The 24,104-nt window shown below is 41.8% G+C and overlaps 1 protein-coding gene across 4 annotated transcripts in view; it reads right to left on the bottom strand.

Annotated features, from left to right (window-relative positions):
• The window catches only part of DCLK1 (doublecortin like kinase 1), a 289,474-nt gene that overhangs the window by 54,408 nt on the left and 210,962 nt on the right, over positions 1–24,104 (bottom strand). For all 4 annotated transcript variants that reach the window (XM_018554346.1, XM_018554338.1, XM_018554354.1 and 1 more), the window contains 4 exons: positions 20,869–20,953; positions 13,996–14,104; positions 2,538–2,595; positions 44–163 (listed from right to left, as the gene is read on the bottom strand). In XM_018554346.1, coding sequence (XP_018409848.1) covers positions 44–163; positions 2,538–2,595; positions 13,996–14,104; positions 20,869–20,953 — 372 coding nt within the window. The remainder of the gene's footprint in view (positions 1–43; positions 164–2,537; positions 2,596–13,995; positions 14,105–20,868; positions 20,954–24,104) is intronic.

The following is a 24,104-nucleotide window of genomic DNA, read 5'->3' as shown; positions in this document are numbered from 1 at the left end:
TTTGTACAGGCAGCATAATAAAACATTTGTTAAGTCTGCTGACCTTTACTAGTTCCATCACCAAATAGAGCTCATTTGGCATATCCATCTCCTCAATGAGCAATACGATATTGGGATGTTTCACTCTCCTCAGAATGGAGACCTCATTTTGGATCATATGTTCCTGTAAAAAAAGAAAGCAGATTCATGTTTATAATAATAATCGGAAAGCTGAATCTCAAAATGCTACCACCAAGTCCATATTGTGACATCCTTCATGAGCACAGGTTGTTATGGCTGCAGTGTTATACACCTCATGCATTGTACATCAGATTATTCTACATGTGATAAAAATTAGACGCGTAATAATCGTTTTGTTCCGAATCAAAATTCGGAAGAATTTCTGCATATTCGGACATTACGATGCATCCGAAATTCCGAATGAAAGAAAAAACGAATCCGAAAATATACAAATTTTTGATAATGAAAATTTTTGGTTGCATTTGGTTGTAATTCGGAATTCATTTATGTTAATTTAGAAAAAAAACAGTGTAGGTAGGACTGGTCTGGTAGGAATTTTAGGGGGGACCCCAATGCTAAAAAAAGAAAATCTCTTACCAGATCCAAGCAGCGGGGAAGGGGAGGGGAAAGATGAGAATGCGCCCCTCCCTCCTTTCCTGGACCATACCAGGCCATATGCCCTTAAAATGGGGAGGGTGCTTTGCTTAGGGGGTAACCCCCTGGCAAAGCACATTGTCCCCATATTGATGAGGACAAGGGCCTCTTCCCCACAACCCTGGCTCAGTGATTGTGGGGATTTGCAGGCAGGAGGGGCTTTTCTGAATCTGGGGGCCCCCTTTCATAAAGGTGTTGGCGAAACATTTTTTTGCTGGCTTACATGTCTAATGAAAATGCACTGTAATTTTCAATTCTTTCTTTCTTCTTAAAACAATACTTATTCATAATATACATTTATTAAGATAGAGCCCAAAAGGTATTCAATTTTGTCTTCTAAAGTGACAGTGTTAAACCGAAGACTTTTTAGCAGTTCCTTTGGTTTATTTACCATGTGCAGTTATCATCAATACAATCATTTTCCCTCATAATTTATAGGGGGGCAATGCAATTCCTAAGGCCTAGGTGCATCACCTTAAATTTTTTTCATTTATAATACTGTGCGGTACAGTATTACATGACTTGAATTAAAAATACATTTATTACTACTGGAACTCATAGAGTTAACCTTTTGTGAGTTTTATTATTAGAAAAATCTAGGTCTAGTTTAAAACTCATAATTCCTCTCAAGTCTCTAATTACATTTCCAGTCCCCTGACTTCAGTACTGCTCATTATAAAAGCAGATTTCTTCTTCATGGCTGCATGAGGATAATGTAGTGCAGTGTTCTGCCTGCACAGGGAACTCTATTAATTATTGATTTCCACTCAATCCACAAGAGGAAAAATGGCATGTGAGATACCGTCCTTATAGACACTGCAATACCTGATTTCTTTATAGTAACTTACTCAAACTTATTGCATGATTAGCGTGGCCTAATACAGTAAAGAGTCCAGTGATGGAACAGGTTGAGATTCATAAGTATTCTACATTTTACATTATTTAGGTTTTCCCAAAACAACAAAGGAAAATATAACCAAAAGTAGAAAACAAAAGTGAATTCTATTTTAATATCATAGTTAAGTATTTATAAATGGCCCCAACAAATATACTGTATCTAATAGTAAAACATTACATAGTAACAAATTATACATTTATTAATCAAAGATGGGCATTAAAAAATCAATCTAAACTGGTCATATTCAAAATAAATTCAACATGGACCGCCTGAAGATGATTAAAGGAATTGCTTTCATTTCTTATAAATCAAAATATAAAGGTTTCCTTTGTTTTTATTAGAAAATATAGTATACTGTAGATTAAAGAAGTTAAATAACATCTGTAGACTGACATTACACAATTGCAAGGGTTAAATGCAAATTTTTGCCTAGGGGTAGAGGAATAAGGTGTAATACTTACCTTCTTCCATGCTCCAGCAGACTCCCTCCACCTATGCAACGAGTTCCCAAAGCTCCTTGTCTAAGACACTCTGGTTGGCAGATGCATGCTGATGTCATCACGTACAATGCAATAGTACAGCAGTACAGGATAACATGGCAGTAACCTACATCATTAAAGAGACTCTGTTGCTTTGCCCATTCAAAGCACTTTCCAACCTCAAACCCACTTATATTCACCTTCCCCATGCCACATCCACAATGATAAAGGGCTTGGGTCCAGTGGCCAATCGACAAACCTGAACACTGTCACACTTAAGTGGACTTGTGATTAACACCATGTAAGGGAAGTAAGGTAAAATGAAGAGGAAGATGGGCGTTAATGAGACTTTAAACCCAGCTTAATAATCTTTGGTGCATTCCATCCCAATTTCAACCATATAAAACTACAAGATAAAGCTGCAGGTGACCACATCTGAATAGAAATCCCCATCCCCTTTATTATGTTTAGCAAAGCTTTGCTTTTGCTATTAAAAAATAACTTACTTTTCCTCGACATTTGCTTTTGTTGATGATTTTCAATGCATACTCTCTGCCAGTTGACCTAGTTTAAAGACAAACAAAATATCATGTCAAAGCAAATATAAAAATGGAAATATAGTAAACCAGCTAAACAATTTGTTGAATGGTAGAAATGTGTGTAAAAAAATATTATGCATGAGTGTTAAAACCACATGAGTGTATAAATCTTGGTGCTCTGAATAAATAAATTGGGCGGGAAGGTCATCAGCCCTGGATAGATTGGAAATGCTTATCAGTCTGCGGGGGTCCCAGAGCGTGTAACGGAGAGAGGGAACAGTAGTAGATATGTGCGATTCGTTTCGTTCCTAATCGAGATCCGATTCGGAACGAAAATCGGCGATTCGGATGTATGCAAATTCCGAATTACAGATATAATGAATGCAAACGAATCAGAATTTCCGATTCCGAAATTCGTTAGCGGTAGTCTGTACGAAATTTCGTTTGTTGGACAAAATTTAGTTGCAACAAAGTGGCATTTGAGAGAAAAAAAAATTTCTCTTAAATGTCACTGCAAAAACGAACGAAACCGAAACGAAATTTCATACAGACTATCGCTAACGAATTTCGTCCAAATCAGAATTCCGAAACGAATTGACTTTCGGACCCGCATCCCGAAAAACGAAAATAACGCAAAATCCTAATGAAAACGAAACCGCCGGTGCACATGTCTAAACAGTAGAAAGATATGTATGTTGACTGGATGCAGAAATAATGCGCACACTAAGCATAGAGGACAGAGTAATGGTATGTGGTATGGTGTGGTGATAACAATTTGGAAGTGGTAGTGGGAGGACGGAGGAGGACACTTTTGACGCATGGTTAAGATCACTGGTGTCAAAACCAGAAAGTTTTGGCAGGGAAGATGTATATACAGACAGAGGATAGGAGTGGGGGTCATAGGGTCCCTGAAGTAGGTATTGAAATAGGACCGGTGTAAACTGTGCAAAAAGAAGAAATCCATACCAACCAATAAAAGTCAAAATTTTGGTTTCTACGGACTGGTTGCTATGCACCATGCACTGCATTTCATCACTGTATTTTGCACTGGCTAAAAATATGTTTCAGCATGCTCTAAGTATATCAACATCAGCCATACAAGTACAAACCCCTGCAGTCCTTTGTGTGGTTTGTCAAACCAGATTTGTCTCATTGTAGGATGGGGTTAGAGCTGATAGAGTGGGGGAGGTTTGGAGCTTCTGTCTGTTTTTTTCTTTTATCTGGGTCTCTATTTGGGAGTTTTTTCTCACTTCCTTTCAGGACAGGAAGTGATGTCCTATCAACCCCACTCCCTGGCAATCTCCCCAATGGTGATAGAGAAAAAAAACAAAAACACATTTTTAGCAGAGCGATGAAGAGTTAGATTGTTGTCTGTGCCTTTCTGTTCCATTGACAACCTAACCCCCCCCCACACATTTTATGTGTAGCTGTCACAGGGACAGGAAGTGAGGTAAATATGTCCTCAATGGGGTCACACACAAATACAACAGCCTGGCAGAATGTTAACTCTTTCCCACTCTCTCTCAAAAAAATAAATAAACAAATAAAGTTTTGGCTGGAGTTGGACCTAATGTCACTACCATCACTTACAAGGCATTTCCTTCAGACTTTCTCAGCCATGTCATTACCTGCCAACGTTGCTATTGTGACACTAACAATTTTGAACCTGAAATGGAAGTAACTTCACATTATGTTTACCAAGGTATTAGTTTATACCTGGGTTTGGGTGGATTAGACTGGACCAAAACTTTAATATATTTCAGATATTAAATAGTAGACGTTCCTTGTTGCTATCTTTGTGCTGCTGAATAAAATGGGACAGCGGCATAAAAAATGTGGAAGCATCTTACCAAAATCTACACCAAGAGGTCCAAATACTATTCTCTGTGTTGGGATCCTATTAGGATTTAGATAAACCATGCTTACCTCAACACTAGTCAGTACATAAAAGATGTCATTGGCATACAAGCTTTGGTAGACAGGGTTTATCTTGTTACAATAAATGACTGTAAATGATCGATAATATTTGAACCCTTAATAGCAGCTGTAATCTTGTATCTTATTCTCAGACTCTTACAGATCTCTTCCAGCTGCACCCAGAATTGATGTACCTCTGATTCCAATACATATTTCATAGATGAGCTGTATCGCCCAGCTGCTCCTCATTGTTTTTTATTAATCATCCTACAATACAGCCCCCACAATAAAGAAATACTCGGGCTTGAACATCTATCAATCCTGTCTGCACATTATTATTATTGGTATGACTCATTAATGCACTACAGCCTAGGCACTATTAATTACTAACAAAAACTAAACTCATTGCCCTCTCTAAACTGATCCCAAAGTATAACAAAGAGTATCTCATACATTCTTGTTTCCACTATATATAATTTACAATATTTTAGATGTCTAGACTATTTATTATGGCCAGCCTTTTTTCTGCTTTTAATATTTCATGTATAATAAAAATAATCATTATTCTGATTTGTGCAAGTAAATTATTTAGATCCATGAAAGTATACATTTATTTTATTATTAAGCTTACAAATTAAAGGCAAATATATATGATGTATTACATGTGCTAATACATTCCATGTACAATAGATATACTTTTCATTTTCAAAACCCTTCCATATATTTAAACGACATTAGACTAAAAGAAATGTAAACCGTCGCAAAGAACCTCTCTTATTTGTTTCCTTTTGGTTTGTTAATGGTACCGTTGAAAACATTATGGATCACATGCACAGACCTTACGGACACTCTCTACAATAGGGAAGAAAACTTTATATTCACATGGGCATCCTGGATATATTACATCTACTGAGGGCTGGATTACCTTATGGGCTACTGGAGTGCCAGCTCTAGGCCTACCACTGAAAATAGGCCCGGTCGTAGATAAAGATGCCACATTCAGTAACAGAGTGTGCTCAGCTAGAGCCACCCAGGGTGGCAGGCTTTTAGTGTCATAATATGGGCGTGAGAGTGAGCTCCGCAGACCCCAGTATAAAGCACCCACTCTCCCATTTTGCCAAAACAGATGTACAGATGTGTCCCCTGCACTCCTTACAGCATTCACATCCTTGGATAAACAGGAGGGGCTCGCAGTGATGATCCTAGATGGCGCCGTGCACATCAGACTTGTATAGGAGGAAGATCACTAGCACTCAGAAGGTTTTTTATCAATTCCTTGTGTTCATTTATTGCGAAACAGCGTCACATATATCAATATAGCCAATGTTTCGGGGCCACGCAGGGTTCCTTCATCAGGGCGACATAGTGACTCTTGCCAAAACAAACCACCTTTCCAATTTATTGCGGGCAGCCAGTACTGGGAGCACACAATATCTTATCTTATGACACCTGAGAGGCGGTGGAGAGCATTGCGTCCCTGGAAGAGAAGAGTGAGTCCCTGGAGCCCTGGATACCCTTTATGCAGATGCCCTTGATCGTGCTGCTGCTCTGTGGTGCTCTGTGGTGCCTTGCTGCTTCTTAGCCCAGTGGTGCAAGGCTGTAGGCTGGGTAGGGGGGTGGGCAGGAGGTGAAGACCTGCCAAGCTCACACTGCTCTCCTACAAGCAGTTCAACCCCAGTGTGCCCATGAAGACCCTCGGGCCAGCGGGAGGTACGAGGCCAAGATCGCACGCAACTTGGAGCGTTGCGGACAGAGGTGATGAACCCTGGGGGTGGCAGTATGAGACAGGTAAGAGGCCCAGGGGTGGCAGTAGGAGAGAGGTGAGGGGTCCATGGTGACAGTAAAAGACAGGTGAGCAGGGCCGGCACTAGAAACATTCTGGGCCTGTTCAGGCTTGTTTTGCTTGTTCAGGCTACCACCCCCTCTCCCCTTGTCCCACTCCTTCTTTCTCTGACTTCTGTCTTCCTTCCTTTTCCCCTAACCCAATTCCCTCCTTTTCCAACTGCCCCCCAAACACCCCCACCCCCCATGCCTCTTCCCCATACCACACTCTCTCACAGCATGTCCCCCACCACCCCTTGAACCTACCAAACTACCACAAACTCTAATTTATGCTCACCACTTCTTACCCTCGGCAAGGGCTCCACCTTAACACAAACCCAAAAAAGCACCGTATATTAATTCCCACAACACTATGGGGTCTATTCCCAAAGCTGCCGAAGGATCTAGCCATAGCTTCGGCTGATCCTTCGGCTAGTTCGGCCCCAGGACCCCTTTGGTTCAGTAGAACCGAAGGACTGCTGTACGGGCTATTCACTATAGCCCGTACAGCTCCCGAAGTTGGCCGAACGACTCAGTCGAGCCGAAGGCATATGCTTCGGCTCGACTGAGCCAAGGTGAAAGCCGAAGCTGGCCGAACGGCAGCCTGCTACTAACTGCTGGGCGGAGCCAGCCATCATCTCATGGTTGGCTCCGGCCACTTGCAGAGACAGATCAGCGTCTCTGGTTACAAGGTAACCAGGGACGCTGATCTGTCATTACCAGACATCCTAACTCTCCCAGACGCTCCGGGAGTCTCCCACTATTAGATAGCGGCTCCCGGCCGCCCGGGAGAGAAACACTTTCTCCCGGAAAGGTTTACTCTGCTCGATCGAGCAGAGTAAACCTTTTCCCTGCTCTGTTGTTTTTGTAAGGGCTGCTGTATGGGCTATTCACAATAGCCCGCACAGCAGCCGAGCTGCAGTCATATGCCTCGGGCTCGACTGAGCCGAAGTGACAGCCGTTTCACCATCTTCAACCACTGCAGAATTCCATTCTAAGTAACATGAATTTGGAGGGCAAATGCCAGCCAGAATCTGCCAATGTAGATAAATCCAGGCCACCTCTCAGCCCATGTTCAACAACTGCCAGGGTAAAAATGAAGCCACTTTTCCATCTGGCATGTTGTTTATTTATGGCATCAAATACTGAGCCATCACATCAGCATTGTCTCCCCTGTGTAATAAAAAGGCTGTGAATTCATTTCAGTTAATATTTTATATTCCCTTTCCTGAGGGAACGATGCTGCTCACTGTTCTGCTCCCGTGGCTATCTCCTAGCTGTGATAAAATTATATATTAATTCTTGAACAGACTGTGATGAACCTATTCAAATCCATACAGCTTCTAGCACAGTTTTTTTCTGAAAGCAATCCTTAGCACCCACACAGTCTCCTAAAGGGTTTACAGAAGAGCTTCTGGGAATATCAAGCAGTTTCTTACCGTGCTAAGTGTATTTAAGGAAAGTTACGGTAGCAGACATCAGAAAGTGCCATAAATATATTAAAAGTACAGCTGCTGTTTGGATAAAGTTTTCCAAATGACATAAGAAGTAGTAGACAGAAGAAACTAAAGCAGGAAGCTAGAGATAACTTCCATGGTTTATTTTATCTAAAGAACAGAAAGAGAGTAGGGGGGCATGCCGGATGTTGAGGTAGAGGTTGATCGATCGCAGCTCTCCCTATCTATCCAGTGCTGCTGTAGCTGTCCTCGCGGATCTGAGTTAGACACTGACCCAGAGAAGGAGTGCCGTAAGTGCCGCGGAATGGGCCGCAACAAAGGACCGAAGACATCGAAAAGACCAAAAGCACCGAAGACGGTCGGAGCCTTCTGTCCGCCGCAAACGCCTAATAAAGGGCATTAGATCTTACTTCAGGTCCCCGGATTCAACTCCGGAACGCACAAAGATGACGTCAGACGCTGCGAGTGTCTCTGCGTCTGGCGGATCCTCCGGCGAGAGAGACCGAGATGCCGGACCCTCTCATGCAACTAGGTCGACGGCTTACTTGTCGGAATCCTCAACTGGGTTTACAGTCAGTGCTAATACAGAGGTATGCGATCTGCTCCCTCGTTCCCCTGGTGTCTCTCTCAATACACTCCCCCTGTGGCAATCTTCCATTAGTGAAGAACGGGCTGGGAGCTCACCTACTTCCTCTTCTGATAGGCAATCTTTACCAACACTGCACACGGCAGATATGGAATCTCCCCCTTTCTCTGCCCCTGCCTTTGCTGCATAGATGCCGCCATAGACAGTGTTCAGGATGTTTTAGGGGGGGTATCTATGATACAAATAGCCCCTCTAAAGCAAGGAAACCAGGAATTGAAGAGCCACAGTAACCAAGACACTGGCCCAGAAACTGAGGGGAATTATGTAAGAGGTATCCCTATTGTTTTTCCTACACTAGCAGGAACACTCCAGGACCCTGGGATGTCCCAGGCTCGAGCTGCCTCTAGCAAACAGTGGTTAGAGGTGGGCATTGATGGAGAAAGAGTACCATTACAACTAAGTGAGACCAGGAGATCTATAACTAATGCTGGAATATCTCAAATCGGTACCCATTGTCAAGAACTGAGACCTCCGTTAGTACCTACTGAAATTGATAATGAGGAACCAATGACTTGGAGGGACTTTATTAAGTTTATTCCGAACAAAATGGACTTTCGTGCCCTGATCCAAGAAGTTAAAGATACCTGTCGATCCGAAATAATGGTTCTTCGTGAAGATTTTCAGCATCTTGCTAACCGAGTCGAGATGGTTGAAACTGACACTCAAGCGACAAGACAAGATTTAGATTCACTATATATTCAAGTGCTTGCTCAGAGCTCCACTATAAGAGATATGCAACGTCATATGGAAGATTTAGACAACAGGGGCCGTAGAAATAATATCAGGATAAAGGGGCTCCCAGAAGTTACTGGACTGGAAAATTTACACGAGACCCTACAGACCATATTCAATATTATACTGAGCAAACCTTCCACGCACATAGTGGAAATTGACCGAGCCCATAGAGCATTTCGCCCTCGTGGAGCGCCTACAAAACCTAGGGACGTAGTTTGTAGGATCCATTCCTATGCTCTTAAAGAGGAAATTATGCAGTTAACACGCAAATCGCGAAATTTGGAGTTCAAGGGGTCACAGATCCAATTGTTCCAAGATCTTTCTTGGATAACCCTACAACAACGCCGACTTTTACAACCTTTGCTTACTTTACTACAAGAAGCCAATATCCCATATCGATGGGGCTTTCCTTTCAGCCTCACAGCTAGACGAGAAGGTAGATCGGCAACACTGAAAGTCCCTGAAGATCTTGAGGCTTTTTGCAGAGACCTGGGTATTCATTGTCCTAAATTGACCGGTTGGGACCCTTTGCCCACCGCCCCTTTGCAACTGCCTCAGTGGCAAGGGGTTTCCAAGAAAAAGCAATATGGTCCCAAGACGGACACCCACGACCATGCCCTACTTCGGGCTCGATACGAGGTCAAAAACAACCATACTTGATTTATCAGTGTGTCCACTTATTGACTATTGGGCATTATATGTAATATGTACTCATCCTTTTATATTAGATACTAGGATAGATTAATAGCTTTAGCTGTAGTGAACACAGCATATCTTGGGTTAATTTATTAAATTCACTGAAGATTATTTAACCTTTTTCTCCCCCCCTTTTTTCTTTTTTTAGGGGAATTGAAATAGGACTGTATTATAAACAGTTAGAAATAGGGAGAGTTGCCCTTTAGCTCACTTCCTTAGTCACTACCCCCCCTGATTAGTTTAGGTTTAACTTAGCTGAATTAGTATATTAGTTTAGCTTTACCACTGCTTGTATACCCTAGCAGAAATATATAGGATGCTTAGGGCAGTGTCGGACTCTTTGGACTCCGACAATAGCAGTTTCAGATACGATATTTTGTTTATGTCAAGGATACATTTTTTTTTGTACCTACCCTATTTATTTTCTTTTTCTTTCTTTCCTTCCCCCCTTCTACCCCTTTTTATGTCATCTGTAATAAATGTTTTGCTTTTGTTTGTTTATACCTTGAAACTCTCTCACGGGAAATTCAGCTTTTGGCCCTACATAAGTGGTTCTTCAAGGATGCGACTTCGGAGACCTTTTTACTTTTTGGGACGTCATCCAGGTGGTAAGCTTGTTATATATTTTGTACTGATGAACCTATATACAGTAAATTTGTCTTTTTTCATACTCCAATGGCCCCGCCCAGTAATTATGACATAGTCTCCTTTAATGTAAAGGGACTAAATTCCAATCGCAAGAGGGGATTACTCTCTAGAGAGCTTAAACGTTTAGACCCGGATGTAGTATTCCTTCAAGAAACTCACTTTTGTTCTCAAAGTTCACTTAACTTTTTAAGAACCCGCTTCCCGACTTATTACTTAGCTAATTCTACTTTAGGAAAACGGGCTATTTCCCTCTCTTCCCCCCTTTTTTTTTTTCCCCTCTTCCCCTTTTCTTTCGGATTATATTATTATTTAATTATATTATTTAATTTTGCTCTGTTTTATATCCCTGTATCTATGTTAAAACCTAAATAAAAACAAATTTATAGAAGAACATTCAGAGCACTTGAAGTACAGTGGTACCTCGGTTCACGAACGCCTCTGTTCACAAACAATTCGGTTCGCGACCAGGATGTTCGTCAAAATCTTGCCTCCGTTCACGAACTCTGCCTCGGGTGACAATCACGACCGCAGCCATCTTCCCTGCTCTGAAACATGGTCGTGGCTTCCTGTACTCGAGATTGCGGTCGCAGACAGGGCTGTGGACACTTACTGTGAAGCTTTTTTTGGGTGCTTTGTAGCACAGTACTGTACAGTATTACTGTATTCAATCCAGCATGGCTCACAAGAAAGTGCAGAGCATTAATAAAGGTGACAAGAATGTGCAGAGCATTAATACAGGTGACAAGAATGTGCAGAGTGTTAATGAAGGTGACAAGAATGTGCAGAGCATTAATGAAGGTGACAAGAATTTGCAGTGTTAATGAAGGTGACAAGAATGTGCAGAGCGTTAATGAAGGTGACAAGAATGTGAAGAGTGTTAATGAAGGTGACAAGAATGTGCAGAGCATTATTGAAGGTGACAAGAATGTGCAGAGCATTAATGAAGGTTACAAGAATGTGCAGAGCATTATTGAAGGTGACAAGAATGTGCAGAGCGTTATTGAAGGTGACAAGAATGTGCAGAGCAGGAATGGTGGTAAAAAGAAAGTGCAGCGCAATAATGAAGGTGACAAGAATGTGCAGAGCAAGAATGGTGGTAAAAAGAAACTTGTGGTTCAATTTTTTTTTTCATACGGTTCAGAACAGATTAACCTGATTTACATTGAACCCTATGGGAAAACGGGATTCAGTTCACAACCAAAAATTGGTTTGCGACCACGTTTGTAGGGGTCAGAACGGATTAACCTGATTTACATTGAAAATGGGATTCGGTTCACAACCAATTCGGTTCGTGACCAGAATCGTGGGACCAATTAAGTTCGTGAACCAAGGTACCACTGTACACTCAAACCTAATCTGCTCCCGATCTGGAAGCAGTGTGGTGCACCTTTTTTTTTGTCAGAGAGGAAGGGGGGAGGGGTTGTAACAGCACAGGGGTCTGAGCAGAAGTCAAGGGAAGTCCCCTTTTAGTAAACTGTCACTTCTCTTTCTTCTCAACCCCTTGTCTGTATAATGTTATATTTCCCACCACTTTTTGTCCCATGGACAATAGGCAGCAGGACAAATAGAGAAAGTGCATTTACCCGGTGGTACAAATTAAACAATAGAAATCTGAGAGAGGTTATAACCATTCCCTTTTCTATCAAAAACTAAATAAATGTATTTAAAGATACATTTTAATCATGTAAAGATTTAAACAGAGGAGATATGCCCTAAAAATATCAACAAAGCTTCTAGGACATATCTCCTACAGCCATCTCCTCTGTCCCTGTAGCTCCGCTCTCTCGCCACTATTACCAGCAATATCCAGCTGCTAAAATGACAGCCGAGAATTGCTATCTATTACAAAATACAACCGCTCTTTTGTAAGCTAACACTTGGTTAGCAAGAGCCATTGAGTGATACAGTGTAACACATAGGGGTTGATTTACTAACCTTATAAACACACCACGAACATGTATACACCTCTGTAGTGTGTTCCCTCCCAGCATGATCTATGGGTGGAATCTAAACACCTTTGTAGTGTGTACACACCCAGCAGGTGTGTTCTGCAAAGCCCTGCATGAATTGCAAGGTGATGTTGTGTAAATGAGCTCTATGTTGTGTTGCTTGCGTTGATGAATGCAGGAATGTAAATGCATGAGCTAACCATTTTTGTCTAAACTGTGAAGCAGCATTGTATATGCATCATGTGCATGATTTTTCCATATATGGCATTAGTGGAAATATGCTTTTAGAGACTTTTTGGTTGATAAATACGTTTTGCTGTGTGAAAATCACACGCACCTGGTGTGTGCGTGTGTTTAGGTTAGTAAATCACCCCCATATTGTTACATAGGATTTACTAATTAATTCATATGTAGATCAAATGTGTTACCTTTGATGTGCATATAACAAAGTCCAAATCCCATTCGCACTGCCACGGTCTCAAAACCACAAGGTATATTTGGTGCCCAGGTGACCACACGGATGGCGCCGTGCAAAACACTAATAGTAAATAAAAGTAAATAACCGGCACAGACTTGAAGGGTTTTTAAAGTAATGATATGTTTATTCAATACCCAATGTCACATACTGTCATGCGGTGCTAACGTTTCGGGTCGGCACAGGGATCCTTTATCGGAGCGACAGTGACCCTCTCTGTCACATTGGGTTGTGAATGTGACATTGTGACATTGGGTATTGAATAAACATATCAATACTTTACAAACCCTTCAAGTGTGTGCCGGTGATTTACTTTTATTTACTTTTGCATATCACATCAGCTTAAAAAAATAAAAATAATAATGTGTCAATATGTGGTCAATATGGGGGAATACACAGGGCTGGATTTACTCTCTGCTGCCCCACTGCCAGGTTCCTCATTGCACCCCCCCCCCTGTATGCAGGCTGAGACCTCACCGAGATCACTTGTACAAAACAAGCAGTGGCTTCTCCTCTCTACATTTAGCCTTGCTTGCAAAAAGCAGGGCTAAATGTAGAAAACAACTACCCATCCGATGCCTGGAACTGCATGTCCTGGGGGTCGTGAGATAGGAATTCCAAAACCCTGCTGCCCCTCTTCTCCCTGCTGTCCTGAGGCCGGGCACCGGTTGGCCTTGGGTATACAGGTACAAGAAATGAAGAGGTTAAAGTGAGTCCCAAATAAGAAAATGAAGACAGCAATATGGCTTCAGCTGCCACAATAATCTCCTAACCTTTCCAGCATTACCTTACCACCCAGTGTGTTGCTGCATGCCCCCTGAAATCCTAAAGCAAATATCAATATTCCTTGGGGTACCTATTGGAGAAGCGTCCTTAAGAGAAAAAAAATGTTTAGTGACATTGGGTGAAGAGTAACACCAGGTCTGGGGAAAAGGGGAGGGGGGCTAACAATTTTAAGTGCTACCTCAAGAGGGCCCAGGAGTGACTGTGTACTTTGTACTTTTCAAGTAGTTTTCCCCATGATCTGTGGTTCTCTTTTTTAGGCACAATTTGAATGAATAAAATAGTTACGTCCGCTTACCTTTCTACACACTCTTTAACAATGGCAAAGTTTCCATCCCCTATGGTCCTTCCAACTTTGTATCTTTCTGCTATAGACACTGGCACTTGGAAACCTTCATCAAAAAAGTCTGTAATATAAATATATAAATGTGAAAAGGTATCTAAACATTCATAAGCTCAAATACCCAATAGCTCAAAGGAATTTATTTCAATAAGTTTCCATACACATTGCTGTAAATATAGGTGTGAATGGTGACCACAGGTCTCTTACATAATGTAATATATATTTCACAATATTAAAGGATCCCTACATCAAAGTATAGTTTATTCCACCTTTTTATTTCATATGGCTTTTTTAAGATTTTTTTTTTTTTTACTTTTACAGGATGACCAATTTGTCCAGCAAAAGTCTCTGGGTTTGGACCAAGCTATAATACTGCCAGGGGAGCTTGAACCATTGCAAAAACAGTTTTTTTTAAGGAAACCATGTGAATAATAAATAGGTCCCATTCCCCTGTTAGAAATTGTCCGAGACCATATCATGTTTGCTGGACAGCTTGGTCTGCATGTAAATGCTCTCATTATGTAAATTGCAATATGCTATTCATGTCAACCCATAGAGGCTTATTTATAAAGACTCTCAGGTGGTGCTGGCGAGTATAGGAGCTTTAATAAAGAAACTCCTTAGTGACATGTTATAAAATGAGTGCTGTGACTTTATCTTAAAGGAAAAACTAGTGACATAAAAAAGGGAGTTTATCAAAACTGGAGCACACAAAATCTGGAGCAGCTGTGCATGGCAACCAATCAGATTCTCTCTTTCATTTTCAAATCTTAACTGAACAAACTGAAGAGAGAAGCTGATTGGTTGCCATGCACATGCGCTCCAGTTTTTGTCTGCTCAAGGTTTGATAAATTCTCCCGAAAATCTTTATTTAAAAATATACATTTAACATAGGGTGCCCCATAACACTGAGCATTACAGTTTTAAAAAAAACCCAGAAACACAGCAGGAGCTTTATGCTTTCAGACTGTCTCACTAACTGAAAGCCTGCACATAGAGCAGAGAGAGACAAGGGAGGGTGTAAAGTCAATCCTCTGACTAAGCTGTATGTACAATCAGAGCTTGAGCAATGAAGCTCTATAGCTCTGTAGTTTTTTTTTAGTTTGTTTTTAAGCAAAGCAGTTGAAGAAGAACTCCAGGAAAACGTTTTCTTAACCCTTGCAGTGTGGCTACCCTGAAACTGCAAGGGTTAGGTGCTCGTTTTTGTCTAAGTTAAAAAATAACAAAGTTATACTAACCTAAAGCTCCGAGCCGGTCAGCTGTCATAATTATCCCTCCAGCCTGTCTCCTTCTCCGCAGCAGCATTGGAATCTTTCTCAGTGTCCTCAAGTCCTATACACTATGTATGATGATTTACAGGACCTTAGATCGCTGCAGAGGAGGGGGAGAGAGGCCCTAGGGACCAGTCTACGAACAAGCCGGCTCAGACAATTGGGTAGGTATCACTTTCTTTTTAACCTAAACACAAATGAGCAGTTGCCCGTTGCAGTGCGGTGGTAGCCCCACTGTAAGGGTTCATTTAAGAAATTGTCTGGAGCTCTTCTTTATGGTTAGCCTGCGAAAAGGAGCCTAGAGTTCTACCTGTTGAATAAAAATACACTATATTGCCAAAAGTATTGGGACTGCCTTTACACGCACATGAACTTTAGTGGCATCCAAGTTTTAGTCCATAGGGTTCAATATTGAGTTGGTCCCACCCTTTGCAGCTATAACAGCTTCAACTCTTCTGGGAAGGCGTCCACAAGGTTTAGGAGTGTGTCTATGGGAATGTTTGACCTTTCTTCCAGAAGCGCATTTGGGAGGTCAAGTACTGATGTTGGACGAGAAGGCCTGGCTCACAGTCCCCGCTCTAATTCATCCCAAAGGTCGAAATTGCAAAACAATACCGACGCCTTCAAATCCAAAAAGAGCCCAGCAATAAAAATACAGCAAACACGGTGGAGGCAGCTCCCACAGATTAGATGGAACACCAGTCTATGAGAAAAAGAACAAAAGAGAGCGCCTCCATAGTTTAACATTTTATTTAATAGTAAAAACACGCAGCTCTAAGGGTGTACTTACAACAGTTCGGTAGAATAAAAACCAGTAGAATTTTGGAAAATTTTGATTCTGATAAAGGGGGCGTGCCCCAGAAACGCGTTAACCATTTATCAATACAGGGATCGAGGTTACTGGTGTTTTACATCGCTCCAGATTCGCCCTGCCAGGGGTTCCGTCCTCTCACCCTATTCTACTGGTTTTTATTCTACCGAACTGTTGTAAGTACAGCCTTAGAGCTGCGTGTTTTTACTATTAAATAACATTTTTACACTATGGAGGCGCTCTCTTTTTTCTTCTTCTTCATCCCAAAGGTGTTCTATAGCGTGAGGTCAGGACTCTGCTCTGTGCAGGCTAGTCAAGTTCCTTTACCCCAAACTCATGCCTTAACAGTCCCCTTCCTTTTAACTAAGGGGCCAAGCCCAACCCCTGAAAAACGACCCAGCACCATAATCCCCCCTCCAGCAAACTTTACGCTTGGCACAATGCAGTCAGGCATGTACCGTTCTCCGGGAAACCGCCAAACCCAGACACGTCCATCGGATTACCAGACAGATAATCATGATTTGCCACTCCAGGGAACACGTCTCCACTTCTTTAGAGTCCAGTGGCGGCGTGCTTTACACCACTGCATCCGACGCTTTTCATTGCACTTTGTGATGTAAGGCTTGGATGCAGCTGCTCGGCCATGGAAACCCATTCCATGAAGCTCTCTATGTACTGTTGTTGTGCCAATCTGAAGGCCACATGAAGTTTGGAGGTCTGTAGCTATTGACTCTGCAGACAGTTGGCGACTTCTGTGCACTTCAGCATGCGCTGACCCCGCTCTGTCATTTAACGTGGCCTACCACCTCGTGGCTGAGTTGCTGTTGTTTCCAGTTGCTTCCACTTTGTTATAATACCACTAACAGGTGACCGCGGAATATTTAGTAGCAAGGACATTTCACGGATGGACTTATTGCACAGGTGGCAACCTATCACGGTACCACGCTTGGATTCACTGAGCTCCTGAGAGCGACCCATTCTTTCACAAATGTTTGTAGAAGTGTCTGCATGCCGAGGTGCTTGATTTTATACACTTGTGGCAATGGAGGTGATTGGAACACCTGAGTCCGATGATTTTAAGGGGTGTCCCCATACTTTTGGCAATGTAGTGTAGGTTGATATGAAATATTTATATAAAATACTACAACTAAATGAAAACAAATTTTGCAAATTATAGGCCAGAACATAGTTGAGGAAAAATCTTATACATTCTGTTTGATGGATTAAGAAGAATCTTTCCATCACTTCAAATTCTAAAGCCCTGAAGCTGACCTACGTATAGTATTTTTACTTCTCTAGACACATTTTTTACTTATTCACTCTACATTGTAATATACAGTAACTGCTTCCAAAGCAGCTTCTCTGCCGTTAACTAGTAGTGTCTCACCCAACACAAAAGAAGTATAAGGGTGCAATGCAAAGGGCTCTGTATTATCATACACAAGAGCTTTTCTTTACACTGGAACGAAGACTAACTGGGCCAGAGTATTCTGCAATTTGTCCACCAGGGGGAGAAAAGCTTCTTGGTTTATAAAATGTATCAGAAGAGGTGATTACTGTACAGATTTGTAATAAGTGGAACTTTTAGGTACATTGCCCACAGAATGGTGTTGTAGAACTCTAATTGTTTAATTCTCAATTAAATAATTGTTTACTGACTAATTAAACTGACTAAATGAGGGGCTCCCATCTCTACAAGCAGAGAGTAGAGGGATGTCCCTCCTATGACTCCTTCCTCTGGCTGTCTATTTTTGTCACAATGGCTTTAAGACCCCATTCACACCTAGGCAACATTGCTTTTTTTCTAGTATTTTTGCCACTTTCTTTGTGCGTTTTTGCTCCTCTGATACACATACATTAGACCCTGGTTCACATCTAGGTATTTTTGAACAGTTGGAAAAGCGCTTTTAACTGCCCAACACAAGAAATCCCATGATTTTCAATAAGTTGCGCTTTTCAGCTGGCAGACTGTGAGACATTAATGTAAAGCAACAAAGGCAAGCGAAAATGTGCAAAGTGCAAAAATGTTTATGTCGCGCCTTTCCAGGCATTTCCATTGACGTCTGCAGAGGAGTAGCACTTGTACTTGTTTCAGTGACAGGCGCTTTTCTGCAGATGACAAAGCGCTCAGGTGTGAACAGGGGCCATAGAAAACAATGGGATCTCTTTGTATTGAGCGTTTTGTAGCTCCAACATTTGAAGTACAAAACGCCTAGGTGTGAACAGGTACTCTAGAAAAACTCCGGGGAAAATGTATTATTAACCCTGGAAGTGGAGCTACCCCAACAATGCAAGGATTAAGTACTCATTTTGGCTTACGGAGGAGCTCTTAGACTGATCCCTGGAGCCTCTCTCCCGCTCCGCTGCAGCGATCTAAGGTCCCATAAATCATCACATTCTATGCACAGTGTAAAGGATGTGAGGACACTGAAAGACATTGCATGCTGCAGTGGAGGAGGAGATATGCTGGAGGGAGTCCTGTCACAGCCGGCCAGCTTGGAGGATCAGGCAAGTATAACTTTGTTATTTTCCTCCCTAGACTTAAACAAGCACTTAACCCTTGCAGTGCGGGGGCAGGGCCGGTGCAAGGATTTTTGCCAACTCAGGCGAAGGTGCATTTTGCCACCCCCCCCGCGCATACAGCGGCGCAGAATACCAGCAGCTATAGAGGAATACAACACATGCCAGCAATAGTACACTATACTATAATGTATTACTGCTGGGATCTGATGTCTTCCTCTATAGATGGCGTTATTCTGCATTGCGCTGTATAATGTACTATTGCTGGGATTTGTAGTCCTCTATAGCTGGTGGTATTCTCCATTGCGCTGTATAATGATTATACTGCACAATGCAGATTACCACTGACCAGTTATAGAGGAACTACAAATCCCATTACAAAAATACATTATACAGCGCAATGGAGAATACCACATGCCATAGAGGAACAACAAGTCCCAGCAATAATATATTAACCAGTCTGTATAATGTATTATTGCTGGGATTTGTTGTTCCTCTATAGCTGCTGGTATTCTCCATTGCGCTGTATTATGCAATATACAATATACAATACGAGTCCGATGTGACAGTCTGGTCTGGGGTGGGTCCCCAAGAGGCTCATTATCTTAAACAAATCACACAAAAACAATATTAGATTGCTGGGTTTGCACTGCTGATGCGCTGAGACTGGTTTGATGGGGGCTTCATAGTTGAATATTTGGGGAAAGAGGGGAGGGGGTGCAGTGCATGGAGCCTGCTGTGTATTCCTTTTCTCTGGTTATTTCTTGCTGTTTGGCACAATTCCCTGCTGCTGGGAGACTTGTTGACACAGCCATGTGCTCTGCTACTAGACAGCTTTACACACCAGAATGGGAGACAATGCTCTGCCCCATCCACTGGCACTACAAAGAGATGTTATGATGAGGCTGCCATGGCAACGGGACACTAAGGACCTCCAACTCATTTTAAGGGGGGCTTTCACTGCAAGATGCTGCAGAGCAATGTGGCATTGATGGGTCCATCGGTGGCCACTCTCTGGGAAGCCAGGCAGACAGTGGGTGTGTGACATGGAACTGTGCTGGGAAAACCTAGCAGACAATGCTGGGAGGCACTAAACAGCTAAGGCAAGCCAAATGCATCCTGCCCCCCCAAATGAAAGTTTGCAGTCTGCATGACATTTAGGTTGACACCTCACAGCCCAATTGCCTATAGAACAAAAGGGGAAGGGCTGAGGCTGACTGCAAGAGCTATTGCAGTGTGCTGATTGCAAGCTCTTGGGCTCAGGCTTATGGTTGCAGCGCTCTGCATTGAACATCGCATTGAACATCGCATGCATGTTGCTCGGTCTACTTACCCAGGATGGAGACGATCAGCCCCAGTGACAGCCCGAGGGACCAGCAGCAGCTTCCACAAGCCATACTGTTCAGTGAATGGAGCGGAGAGAGGCGGCGGAGGTCAGCGGTCAGCGCCGCACATGCGGCTGAGCGGCCAGGGGAACCAAAGGCGGGGCCACTTACGTCACTCACTGACGTAGGAGGACGTAGCCAAGGACAGTGAGACTGTCACTGAGACGTGAGAGAGACTGCACAGGTCAGCGCCCGATCGAGACCAGTGTGTGGGCTGCCGCTGCGGGCGGGCGGGCGGCATGTAAAGGACAAGTCCCCGCCGGCCGCAGCGGCAGCCCACACACTGGTCTCGATCGGGCAACTGTCACTGTCAATTTTCCGCCCTGTTCCCTGGCGCCGTAAGGCAAGTGCCCATGTTGCCTTGCGCTAGCGTCGGCCCTGTGCGGGGGCAGCCCCACTGCAAGGGTAATAATAATTTTCCCTGGAGGTCTGCTTTAAGAAAGGTCTTTCCAATATCTTGCAGCTTTAGCTACACCTGCTAAATCTAGACCAACCAGTCAACCAATCAACAAACCACTAACCTTCCGGATTACCTCACTGACTCATCTGCCTAGCACAGGGGAGAAGATTCCTAGATTGGTTTGTTAGCAAATAGATATCAAGACAAAGACATTTTAGCTGCTATTTAAGCATCAGGAAATAAGAGCCACAAACACATTGCAGAAAATGTAAATACGTATATTATGGAGATCTAATAATATGCGGGTTGTGATTCTAAATATGTTATTGCCCAGAAGGTAAAATACAATCTACCCCATGGAATGTGAACTAGGTAATCATGTTACACTGGGAATGAGAACACCACTGCACACTTGAATATAATATAATTTCCCGTTTTTACCTTCTGCTAAGATGTCACTTTCATCCATGGAACCGCAGACTTTGGTAGATGCTAATGAGGTAGAGGAGCCACTGTGCTGGGAACCCTGGAAAGGATACAAATATATTCTCTTTATAATGAAGCAATCTACACCTTACCAAAGAGACAGAATTTTTTTTTTGTTTTTTTTTTTGTTTTGTTCAATTTTGGCTTAAAAAACAAAAACAAATAGCAATTTCTTGCATGATGGAATTTTTTCCTCCATAAACACTGTAATCGCCATTGAATGGATGAAATTGCAGAGGACTCGGTGTACTCCCAGGTGGGGGATTGTACATATTGTAAGAGGAATGAGTTCATATTGAGCTTTTTTGGTGCCAAGTCAGTGTAATGGGCTGATTTATGAAAACAAAACAAAAAGTAAATGAAAAGTGAAGGTGTTGCCTGTGTCATCCAATCAGATCCCAGTTGTTATTTTACTAATGTAGGGTAGAGGATGGACTTAAATTGATTGACTACTAATTAAAGTGTCTCTGTTTGTTCTGGCATTCCATTTAAAAATAAGTGCTGCAGATGATCGCTGGGTGGATAATTTAGTTGCCATCCCATTGAGGGACATTGCCCTAAGCTGGTGCCAGTATAGAGGTTACTGTTTTACATATAAACAATTAGATTTGTCAGAACATTGCAAATATGGCCAAGGGACTGTCAACAGAACACAAATAAATTGTTATCAGACTTAACCCATTAACTGGAAGTAACTAACACAAAGGTTATAGAAAGGGAACCCCATATTGTCAATACAGAAACGAAAAGTACAATGCAGAGACAGCTATTTCCTACTCTGTCCAACTACAGGTGATCTCTAAAAAATCATCTGTTCAGGGAAGCCTATTCCACCTTCACCTAAAAACTGTACTTTTACTTTCTCCATCAACACATCCTTCATAGTTATTACCTTTTGCATCACTTGACCCTGCCATTAAGAATGTATGCTCTCACACACAAGACCCTTTTAAAGCAGACCTTTACCCATATCTTTAAAATACCAACAAACGCACCTTTAGAAATGTTTAGTACTGACAATCTACAAACACATACTTCTAGATAATTGCTGGCTTTGTATTCTTTGCATACCTTATTCCTCTTTTCTTCCCCAGTCTTCTGACAGTGGCTATGTTAACTAAGGGCAGATTACTAGCGCTCCCTTTACTTCCTGGAACTCTGGCATATATGACTAGGACATGTGACCATGCACATCATCTCAGGAGAGGAAAAGGCCTTTCCCTGAGATCTCCTGAGATTACAGATGAGATTTCCCAGCAATGCACTGCTGATGTAACCCTTCCAGGATGCAATGCTTGGGCACAGATTACATCATTTGTAATTTGTGCCAGAACCGGACCAGAAAGTAGATGAACTCTATTTACAAGTCAATGAAAAACAAGTTTTTTTGTGTCCACTTTAACTCTCTTGTATTGAATTGTATTGTAACTGTAGTATGTCCCTTTATTTTGTAAAGCTGTTGGCATAATATAAATCCCGTATTATAATAACATTAATAATAATGGAAAATGCCGCAAAATGCAAACAAGGAGAGTAAGGACTGATCTTTGAAGTCACTTGTAGAGATCTAAAGCCAGTATTTTTAGTTAGGGATAGAGGGGTTAGAATGTCTTTGTCCCCGCTAAGGACATGCGCTCTTTCTATTTGCCCTAGTAACTTTTATCACTGGCACAAAAAGTAAAGGAGAATTACAAATTTTGAGATTGGAAATACAGGAAAAATCTTCCAATCAAGAAACTGGTTTAATGGTGAGGAAAACTGACTAGTTTTTCTCTAATTTTAGGGACCATTCCTCTTGCTTCCTGTTTTGTCTACAGGACAGAAAATGGAGGTAAATCTCCCTAATAGGGCACAGATGGACAAAAACAAACAAAAAAAACTTCACAAAGAATTTCAATTCACTTATTTATCCAAAACGAATCTTTCCCCCCTATGTATATAAATACTGCAATAATAAAGGTCATTTTACATGACAGTAACTGGTAGTGAATTGGTAAATCACGGAACTAGTTAATTTTGTACTTGATTAACAAAAATAAAACTGATTTTCTCTAAATGACATTTAAAGCGCATTTGATTGTTTAAGTCATTGCTTCCATGAAATGTAGGTCAAAGCAGCAAGTGCTGCAAAATGTCAACATCATTATTTGTGCATTAATACGTTACCTTTTTGCAGATGAGCTTGTGATCTCTATAGGATCATACACTGTGATGTCACTTCAAGTTTTATCTGCTTCAAATAACAAAAAGAATGTCTTCTAGAAATGGGCTTCACCGATAAACTCTCTTTTTTGGTCACAGAGCAGTTGTTGTAAGGTTTTAATGGCAAAAGGTGACTACATTTTCCACTAGCACAAAACATTGCGGGACGTCTCAAACTTTGTGTCTCTATAACTCTTGCTGTTGTTTGAGCAAGTTAGGTTGTGCTACTTTCTTGGTACAAAACTCAGATCTAATGGAAGGGTGGGATACGGTTATACAACTTTGACCTTCTTTCCTTGCAAGGGAAGAAATGCTTTTTTGCAGTCCAGCACCTGAACCGAGAAAAATGTTGTGCCCACTCCATTGAAAGCACCAAGCACAAGAGAGGAACCCACTACTGGTTTACAAGAGCAGAACTTTTCATTTTCCTGAGTTACACCAGCAGAATCCATATAGGCCCTAATATTTTTTTAGTATTCTTCAACATGTGCATGAGTGTCAACATGTTTTCACACATGCAGGTTATCGGGAGAACTCTCGCTTTTGATTTGGTTTGCTGGCAATTGATACAAGTATTAGTTATTACAGACGTTCTGCATGATTTAAAAAATACAGCAACATATCCTACAAATAATCTCATATAATTGTGTAGCTCCTTTCTATATTTAGCTTTCCACATGCCTGCCTGATACTATAATCTAACCAAATATCTACCATCATGAGTATCAGGACTGCACATTCTGACCATAGGACTGAAAATAAGTTTGTTTAATCCTCTCAGTGAAGATGAACAGAAACTTCACTATCCTGGAACTAGTAAAGTGGTGGGATCACCTGAAAACATTGGTTAGTCTGATCGACCTATATAATGTGTGCTTATTTTTTCCTGCTTTACCACTTTGTACTAGTTTTCCCCACATGTGGATATCATTTGAGTATTGTCAGGGACTGATGTACAAAATCATGAAGTTTACTTTATAATATGTATA

This window comes from Nanorana parkeri, unplaced genomic scaffold, assembly GCF_000935625.1.
Source record: "Nanorana parkeri isolate BGI_ZX_2015 unplaced genomic scaffold, ASM93562v1 scaffold8, whole genome shotgun sequence".
Lineage (NCBI taxonomy): Eukaryota > Metazoa > Chordata > Amphibia > Anura > Dicroglossidae > Nanorana > Nanorana parkeri.
This window is presented reverse-complemented; position numbering and strand designations above follow the sequence as displayed.